At 31.7% G+C, this 10008-nt stretch overlaps 2 protein-coding genes across 4 annotated transcripts in view; one reads left to right on the forward strand and one right to left on the reverse strand.

Moving 5' to 3' along the window:
* elmod2 (ELMO/CED-12 domain containing 2) overlaps window positions 1–1068 on the forward strand; it is a 5443-nt gene extending 4375 nt beyond the window's left edge. For both annotated transcript variants that reach the window (XM_016506600.1, XM_016506601.1), the window contains exon 9: window positions 509–1068. In XM_016506600.1, the coding sequence (XP_016362086.1) occupies window positions 509–666 (158 nt within the window). In that variant the 3' untranslated portion in view covers window positions 667–1068. The remainder of the gene's footprint in view (window positions 1–508) is intronic.
* A 964-nt stretch (window positions 1069–2032) lies between these two features.
* Window positions 2033–8322, reverse strand: ucp1 (uncoupling protein 1). Of its 2 annotated transcripts, XM_016506603.1 has the most exons (7): window positions 8229–8322; window positions 7156–7289; window positions 5952–6159; window positions 5608–5805; window positions 4529–4630; window positions 2775–2955; window positions 2033–2648 (listed from the first exon to the last, which is right to left on the reverse strand). In XM_016506603.1, exons 2-7 carry the CDS (start codon window positions 7279–7281, stop codon window positions 2534–2536), a joined length of 930 nt encoding a protein of 309 aa, XP_016362089.1. In that variant the 5' UTR covers window positions 7282–7289; window positions 8229–8322; the 3' UTR covers window positions 2033–2533. The 2 variants fall into 2 exon arrangements, with proteins under 2 accessions (XP_016362089.1, XP_016362090.1); XM_016506604.1 differs by lacking the exon at window positions 8229–8322 and having other exon boundaries at window positions 7156–7304.
* Between the last annotated feature and the right edge of the window lie 1686 nt (window positions 8323–10008).

The raw sequence follows: 10008 nt of genomic DNA on the forward strand, positions 1-10008 counted from the left end.
AATGAAAAAAAAAAAAAAAAAAAAAACATTTTGATTAAAGAAAATCAAGGCAAAGTTTAGGACAATACAGATGTTTAACCCAGTTTATTATATTATTTCTAATGTAGAAAAAATAATAATTACTAATAATACATTATTAATATAATAGTATTTCAAATATATATTATAATATATATAATAATCTTAATAATAATTATATATATTTATATTTTATTTAATATATTGTTTATTGTTGTATTATTAAATACATTTATTATTAAAATTAAATGTGCAGTATTTAAGTATAAATAATAAAAAGTATAAAATATGAAATTTATTTTTAGTATATTTATTTTAGTCAGCATAATAAATACGTTTGTTGTACTGCATTTTTGCTGATTTAAACTTTTTTTTTTTTTTATATTACTGTAAATATTGCATTTAAAGTTCCATGCTTACTTGTAAAATGTAATGATTTTTCTTTTCTTGGAGATACGCTCACTTATGTTGATGTGTTTTGTGTTGGCAGGTTACCTGGCGTATGAGTTTGATAAGTTCTGGTTGGAAGAGGAGCCGGAGAGCATCATGGAGTTCAATCGCTACAGGGAGAAGTTCCACGACAAGGTCAAAGGTCAACTTCAGATGCCTGAGGTCACGCTTCTCATGACCGTGGACCAAGAAAAGTGATTCCAGCATCATTTCACAGACAAAAGGAAACCGCAACAGTTGATTTTCTCTTCTTTTTCCATTAACTTCATGATAGTTTTTAGTTAGGAAATGTACAACGTGGATGAAGCTTTATTTGAGTATTAATAATTAAACAGCTGTATAAACTGTACATCAAGGGTACATAGCTGGTTGTTTAGCTACATTGACCTGGTCAGGGAAAAGACTTACACTGTTAAGTATTATTAATAATACTTTCAAAGTGATGTTTTAAACTCTCCAATGAACAGATTGGAATCCCTTCACACTTGAACATTTTGGTCGTGGTCATGTGACTCCTCCTTCTTCATCTTTACCCATCTCAGGAAGATGATGTTCATGTTCATAAGATGTTAGGAAGTTGTTGTTTTTTCTGTATGCAGATGATTCAACCCCTTTGCATGTTAAAGTGCGTTTAAGTTGTATTAAACCCGCACCCATCATCGTCTGCACAATTCTTTGATGTGGCCTGCAGCGAGTATTTAATATCTAATCTGTTTTGTGAATATTGTTATTCAGACCTCAACTCAATTCCAAAGGACAGCATTTGTATGCACAAACGTTGATGTGACACTGTGTCGTTGTCTTATTTATAAACGGTGTTTGGTTTTGAAGATGTAACTTTTTATTCCTGATGACCCGATTAATTTTATAGTGTTGGATTCATATCTAATGTTGAAGAATAAAATTAGTGACTGAATATTCAAATACAAAGTTTGCGTCTTTTCATTGGTGGTTTGGCAATAAGAATTCATAGAAGTTTTTAAAATTTAATTACATTTTTTGGGTAATTCAGTTCAATTAATGCAGCTTTTCTTGTCTTCCATGTTATAACAGGTCACTTTTAATCATTTTTATTCATCTTTTTGCCTTTAGTAATAATTTGAAAACTCATACTGTATATGAATTTTTAAAAACATTCATTGCAGTCTGTCAACAAATAGGGTCGTAACATTTACATGCATAATAGCAATTTAGTTTTTTTAAATGATCATGATTTTTTGCATGACACCATAAATATTTAAGTAACTCATTTGTACCTGTTCCTTAAATTTTAATTTACATCATGATCATTTAAAGATTTTTTTTTTTTTGAAGAGACTCGTATCACTCTTATTCCACAAAGTACCACAACTTAATATGGTAAAAAAAATCTGCATGCATAAGCAAAATACTGTTTAAAAGTTGTTATACTATTGCATGTCAAAATCAGGTTTATAGAATTGAGTTTTATTTTTTAATGAACATCTACGTGATTAATGCATGATACCATTTTTTTTAAGAGATATGCAACTCTTATTTCACAAAGTTAACAACACAAGTCCACAGTCACCACAAAGACATCCGAAGGTTGTATAAAGGTGTTTATTGAAGCATATGTGCTTATCTTTGTCTTTTTTAGGTTTCCAGTAATGAGGCAACACTTTCTAGGTCATTCCAGGGTTACTTGTTGGATATTTAGGGTTAAATGGACATTAAGGTAAATAGTTGCTTTAAACAAAGCTCTAATTGCTTTAAAAAAATGAGGAAATATAAATATTACATAAACATTATGTACATTAACATATCAAGGGGCTGAGGTTCAGAAGATTTGTGCATTGTGTGATCAATGGTTGTATTGGGCAGCAGTTTTTATAGTGGTTTACCCTGAAAGAGAAAGGATGACAGTCATGATCTGGTTCTGGTGTTTCTGTCAGATGCATCCCGTAATGTTGCCTGTTTAACTTCCAAAGCGGAAGCATGAAACTGGAAGTTACACCTGTTCTCGTCATCGTCCTGTCAGAGGAATTTGAAACAGCTGCTCATGTGAGTCCGTGTGCTTGAAAGGATTTCAGTTGGAGGGGAAGATCTACGTGGTGGCCTCGACTCTGCTCCTGGACATCATCATGGCCCGCTTGAGCTGCTCGAACGACACGAACATCACCACGTTCCAGGAGCCCAGCCGCAGGAAAGATGGAACGAACCTGAAGGAGAAACACAGGAACGTTTCGGCTGTTAGTCAGAGATCATTTCAGGTGTGACGCGTTATGAGAGTATGATTTATTTAAGAGCATTAACTAATGATTTATCATGAAGTATGTGGCGCTCACCCTTTGTAGAAGGCGGTCGGACCCTCTTTGGTCATCATGGTCCAGGCACAGTTGAGGGAGCTCCTGTACTGTCCGGGCGGAGAGTTCATGTAGCGCGTCTTCACCACATCCACAGGAGACGCGATCACTGTCGTGATGAAACCCGCTCCGAACGCAGACACGAAATGACACGGAAGATTGTCTGTGATGAAAAAAACACAAATAAATATAACTGAAATTAAATGACTGATGCACCTAGAGTTTGGGCTTGGAGTATGAGTTTCTCTTGTTTCATTCAATGTGTCTGGTGTAGACCAACATTTTTTTTTAAGTATCGTAGCGTTATAGTTTGTATTGATGATTTGTATGTCTTTGTGTAGATTATATTGTGTGTGTATCTATCTATCTGTCTGTCTGTCTCTCTCTCTGTCTGTCTGTCTGTCTGTCTGTCTGTCTATCTATCTATCTATCTATCTATCTATCTCTCTCTATCTGTCTGTCTGTCTGTCTGTCTATCTATCTATCACTAAATATTAAATAAAAAGAAAAACATTAAATATATTGTCATTTTGTCTTGAAGTTTTTATTCAGTTAATTAAATAGTCACCTTATTGTTCTTCCATCTAAAATGGAATTGTTTTATTTACAAATAAAAAAAAATTATTCAATAAGTTATTTTTTTGTAGTATTTATATACTATAGTATTCATTAATATTTTGTATATTATTTTTTCATTTTCAGTTTTAATTTTAGTCATTTATGTGCTTTTGTCATTTTATTTATTTTTTATATTTTTTTATATAAATATATATAATTATAATACAAATATATTGTTATTTTGTCTTGAAGTCTTAATTTATCTTCTATATTTTATTTAGTTAATTAAATAGTTGCCTTATTGTTCTAAACATCGGAAATGTTTTTTTTTTTGGCCTGTATGTCCTGTATGCAAATTATTTGTTCGGTGTATTATTAATATACTACTAGTATTTATAAAAATTCTGATTAGGTTTTACTCATATATTTTCTGTTTTTATGTTCATTTTAGTTTAGGTTTTAGTAATTTTACTATGCGCTTTTGTTATCACATTTAATTTTTTTTCTATTTTATTTCTACTTACCTTTTATGTATTTTTATTTAATTTTTAGTCATTTTAAACTTCAGCTTATTTCAGTTATTTGCCAAAGGTCACATTTCTAATTTCATCTAATATTTATATTTTACTTTATTACAGCAATAACACTTTTTTTTGTTTTATTGGTGTCAGTTAACAGTATCAACTGGTTTTGATGGTGTCAGACACACTTTGTTCTCTGTGTGTGTGTGTGTGTGTGTGTGTGTAAACCTCATCACACCTTTGCCCTAATTTTACAGGCCCTTCACTACAAAAGTGCTGATGGCATGAATGAGACAGCGAGACCTGACCTGATCACCAGTACTATCTTATCTGGTGAAAGTGGTTTGTGCTGGTTCATTCTAGCATGTTTCACACTGGTTATTAGCGGTGCGGGACGCTTCAGCTGCGTCTCCTCATGGACTCCTGGCCTGATTTAGAGGCTCCGTCATACGCTGGCATATGTTTTGATTTTGGGAAACACTGTCTGCTGAAATCATGTTTTATGTATTTAATGATTCTGGTTTCTACCTAATAAAAATGCTAAATAGAACTGAGACTGGAAACATGAACAGTCAGAAATGGCTCGACCTGTTTATTGAAATCTCTAACTGAGTTGTTTAGGTTTCTGATTCTGAGCCCTGCCGTGAGTTTTCATACCTGACATGAGTTTATGTTTGAGAATGGCTTCCTTGATGAGATCGTAGGACACCAGTTCAGTGCAGTTGACCAGAGCGTTCCTCGTGATGTTGGGTAGAGTTCCTGTGTGGAAACAAATCAGATATAAAGAAGATATTCAGAGTCATCAGTGCTGTGCAGCTTAAGCAAAAACAGAGCTGGCGTGACAAAAACACATGCTTCTGATACAATTAAACGCCATATTTGGCTCTTTTCCACCTCACATGGCAATCAATCAATCAATCAATCAAATAGATATAAATAATTTTAGTAGTAGTAGTAGTAGTAGTAGTATATACTGGCCAAAATATGTTTTGAACATACGCTAAATCTTAAAGAAATGCATTTTCAAATTAAGAATATATTTACATTTATTTTATACCTTCAAATGCTAAATTATATTACATAATGCACAATAATAAAATGCACACATTTTTACATTTTTTTTCGTAATATAAACATATATAAAATATATCTAATATAGATATATAAATCTATAAATAATAAAAAAATCCAAATTCAAAAATATAAATTTTCAGTTAATCTTAATAATTATATTTTACATTTTATTATTCTTATGTGTAATATATAATTTTTGTAATTATATATTGTAATGTGTAATATATATATATACATACTGTATATATAAATAAATAAATAAATAAAAAATAAAATTTTATATTTTGCTATTTTTTGTATATTTTGAAATAAATGTAACAGTGTAAATATACATATATATTATTTTATTTTTTTAACTGATTCTCGGGCAATCTCATTAAGCATTACAACAAGTTTAGACAAAAATGTCTTTTTTAGAAATGATCTATCATTTCAAATAAAAATGATAGATCGATAAAGAACCTTTAACATCCACAGAATCTTTCCATTCAACAAAAGTGGGAAAAGGTTCTTTCAAATGTTCTTCACACTAAAAAAAGGGCTGTTGACTGAAAGGCTCTTTTGGGGAACCCAGAATAGTTCTTCTATGGCATCGCTGCAAAAAAACACCTTTTGGAAGCTTTATTTTAAAGAATGTAGCAAAAACGAACACAAAAACACACCTTTCCACAAGCCCCGGAGCCCCTCGTGCTGGAAGATCTGTCTGTAGGCCTGCATGGTGCCGCTGTAGCGTCTGCCCACCCCCTGCAGGTTCTTCTGGGCCTGGAAGCGCACCTTCACCACATCTGTGGGCTGAGCCACGGACACGGCCAGCGCTCCGGTGGTGCAGCCCGCCAGGATCCTGATGCCCACGTTGGGGTCTGCAAGGCAAAAATGACCAATTACTTCCATTCAAGAATCGGCTTTGTCTCAGATGTTTCTCCATCCCAATATTCCTGTTCTGGTCTGGGAGAAACAGCTGAGGTTTTCTTTTCTATTGAATGAAAAGCGGTGATTTTGAACTCACTGTCTTTGCCTCGTGTGTAGAAGCTCTTGACGCTGTCGTAGAGGCCGATTCGTATGGAAGCGAAGGCCATCTGTCTCTGAAGACCGGCGACCAGGCCGTTGTAGAGCGAGCGCGGCCCCTCCGTTCTCACCATGGTGCTGATGGTCCCAAACACCCCTCTGTACCGGATGCCTTTAGCTGCGCCCGTCGCCGCTGTCTCTCCCTGGATCTGGAAGAAAACATGGAGAGATTGTGATGGGAGTAAACCACACAGATAATACTGCTACTGTTTAACACAGTTACAAGTATGTAGTAATTAAAAATTATAATACTACTTTTAAAAAATATATAATAATAATTGTGTTTTTGCCAAGATACAGATTTAAAAATATCTACCAAATTCCTAACAATTACCCATTAATTTTTTTTAAATAATATTTAATAGAAACTGATATAATAGATAAAACATCATATTTAATATACAATATTTAAATAGATTATTGGTGCAAAAATATATTATAATACTTAAAACAACCAAATTATATTGAGAAACAGTTTATATATTATAATTTTAAATCGATTTTTAATATTAAAAATATATTTTTTTCTTCTCAAGAAATCTTTAAAAAGTAGGTATACTTTTAAAATATTAATAACAAAATTCCTAGAAATTATTTATTTATTATTTATTATAATCATAAATACATTCTTTGTGCAAAATATATAATAATGTGTATTGTAATATTTTAATATATAAAATATAACTTTTAATATACAATATTTAAATATCATTTAAAACATTCATATTCAGATTGCATCTTACTATAAATATGTATTAATTTATATAACATTTTTCTTCTTCAGAAATCTAAAAAAAAAAAAAAAAAAAGACAACTACCAAGATTATTTATATGATTTTATTATGATCATAAATATATTGTTGGTGCAGAAATATATAATGCATAATATATTATCATATTTTAATATATTTTATAATATACAATATTTCATATATATAATATATATTTATATAATTTAAAACAGAATCATATTAATCGTCGAAAATATAATATTTTAAAGTCAATTTTTTTTTAGAAATCTTAAAAAAATAAGGTAAACATTTAGAATTTTTCATGTAATTTGTATCATAATAATAAATATATTATTTGTGCAAAGCACAGAAATGCAACAGATCCCGAGGCTGGTATCAGGTTGAAGTCTGTACCTGTAGCCGCACTTTCGCGGTGTCCAGAGGGAAGGTGACTAAATCAGCGATGCAGGCGGCCGTTCCTGCGCTGAGAACCTTCACACCCAGAGGAGGAGGAACATCAGATGGCTTCAGACCCACCATACTGACAGCTGAAAACACACGCACAGTCACTGCATTACAATTTATTATTTATTATAAAATGCATGGTCAAAAGTTTGGCCACACCAGCTTATTCTTCATTATGACTATTTTGCATGTTTTAGAATAATAAAAGGATGAAAATCACACAGAGACCAAAACATATATCTCATATATTTGAGCTCTTCTGGACATTTATTAACCAGCTGCATGAGGAGCATCCCGGGATGCTTTGAAATGATTGAAAGCATTTGCATTATGCTGCACACTTGTTGCATACAAATGCATACTACAGTAGACTCTATTTTTCTTCCATTAAAAACATTTGTAAGAACTTCATACACAGTTTACAATTGTCTACAACACTAATTTCAAGCATCTCAGCAGAAGCCTTTTGAGCTTTACTTTGAGAACATTTGCATATGTTGTAAATATTTACACCAGGAGTCAAAAGCTTTGCCTGAATTTATATTTCTGACGGTTTTAAATGATTTTGATCAAAAGGCTTCTGCTGAGATGCTTGAAATTAGTGTTATGGACAATTATAAACTGTGTATGAAGTTCTTAAAAATGTTTTTAATGGAAGAAAAAATGAGTCTGTAGTATGCATTTGTATGCAACAAGTAAAGATCAAAATATTTCAGCTTATTTTGTATGCTTTTGCTATTTATAGGAATTAGAACTTTTGCACAATATAAATAATATTAAAAAATAATACATTGCATTCAAATGAAAAAAAAAATTGCACGATTTTAAAGTTTTTGCATGCTAATATCACATATTTATTCATAATTTTACACATTTAAAAACAATGTCAAAAGTTCTTTTAAAAAATTATATTTTATAAAATATTTCATTTAAAATTGTATTTAAAAAATAATTATATTTCCTTTTTTTACATAATATAGTTCTATTATTAATTGAAGATGACACAAACATGGTGAACTGACCTGTGACTGGGTTCCTCTGTCTGATGGAGTGACAGGATGACGACTGGAGCTCTGGAGGGATGAGGGCATGTTCTGTCTTTCTTTATATATCATTATCCAACAGAGGTTTTCCCTCCTCCGCTTAGGAAGGTGTTTCTCTGGGAAAGATTACTGGCCAACACAAAGTCCACCTTCCAGCACAGAGTCCAGTCCAAAACATCCCACATCCAGATAAACAAGCGCTTAGATAACTAGAGAACACAAAGCTTTTGAAAGCATTTCACGATGCTGCTGTCATTAACAGGCACATTAACATGCACAGCATCAACAAATGACTCATGCATGCTTAACAATCACCAACCAATGGGTTTGTGTGTAAAAACATTCAGTTTTAAGCAATATATTAAAGTACCAATACTTCATAAATAAGTGTTCACTGCAGCATGACTAATTATTGTTTATACTTTGGCTACTAATGAAAGTGCAGAAGCATTGAAGGAGCTCAGAAAAGCTGTCAGCCAATAGCAGCGCAGGGACAGTCCTGCAGGGTCTGAAAGATGATTGGCCGCACGGCAGGGTGGGAAACGGTAAAATACGAGCCAAATAACAAAGCTCTAAGAATGAGTTTCTGTTTAACAGATGCAGGAAAACACGCAGGAGTTCAGCTGAAAATCATGAAGCATCAATCACTGCACGCCTTCAAATGCAGCACAACCTCGACGATCCTCAACAAACATGTTCTGCTCATTAAAACTAAAAAAAAGCTCAAATTAAACTAGTCTCATTAAAAGTCAAGTACCTTACGGGTTACGCTTCTAAATTTAACCATTAATATCATCAAAGAAGCATTAAAGTTGAACTATGCGATTTCTCCACCAATTAATCACCAAAAAACTTTAAATGTTACATTTATATTTAAATTAAATGTATAAAAATGTATATGATTATTATTAATAATACAGTTCAGACATATATGGTTCTTAATTGAACCATTAATATAAAATAACCACTGAATTTACATTTAATGTAAATGTATAAACATGAATCATACGCAAAAAAAAGTTCTTATATTTTATTACTGTAATATTAATAATTCTTCAGAAATATATGGTTCTAAATTGAACATGAACACAATCAAAAAAAAATAAAGTTGAACTGCGATTTCTCTGCTACTGCATCGCCAAAAAGATATAATTTACTAGAAATGCTACATTTATATTTACATTAAACTTATAAATATGAAAAACAATAATAATAGTAATGATAATAGTACAGTTATTACATGTTGTTACTGTAATAATAATAATAACAGCAATATTAATAATTCTTCAGAAAGATATAGTTCTAAATTGAACCAATCAAAGAAGCTTTAAAGTTGAACTATATGATCTCTATGCCACAGAAAAAAAACTAAACGCAAAAATTCTATTTAAACTAAGTGTATAAATATTAATAACAAAATAATAATAATACAGTGATTCCATTTTATCACTGTCATAATAATAATAATAACAATAATAAAAGTAATTCTTCTTCAGACAGATATAGTTCTAAATTGAACCATTAATATCATCAAAGAACTGTTAAAGTTGAAGTATGTGATTCCTCCGCCACTGAATCACCAAGTGGAACTGCATAAATAAAGTTTGTTTTTAAACAAGTTTCCCGAACACTCCCCCATCTGCCATTTGTCAAAAAAACCCAATCTCATGCCATTGGTTGAGCCAGTGCTGTGTCAGAATTCTCAAACAAACAGAGCTCTTTTTTTTTTTTTTTTTTTTTAAGTAGCGAACTAAATTTA

Source organism: Sinocyclocheilus anshuiensis, unplaced genomic scaffold (genome assembly GCF_001515605.1).
Source record: "Sinocyclocheilus anshuiensis isolate Anshui unplaced genomic scaffold, SAMN03320099.WGS_v1.1 scaffold274, whole genome shotgun sequence".
Taxonomy (NCBI): Eukaryota; Metazoa; Chordata; class Actinopteri; order Cypriniformes; family Cyprinidae; genus Sinocyclocheilus; species Sinocyclocheilus anshuiensis.

Bases quoted from the DNA above. Each gene is read 5' to 3' on its own strand.
- ucp1 (XM_016506603.1), bottom strand. From the start codon at position 7,281: ATGGTGGGTCTGAAGCCATCTGATGTTCCTCCTCCTCTGGGTGTGAAG. The intron at 4,631-5,607 runs GTGTGTTTTTGT...GTTTCCACACAG, and splicing joins GCTCCGGGGCTTGTGGAAAG to GAACTCTACCCAACATCACG. The intron at 2,956-4,528 runs GTATGAAAACTC...TTTTCATCACAG, and splicing joins CAAACATAAACTCATGTCAG to ACAATCTTCCGTGTCATTTC.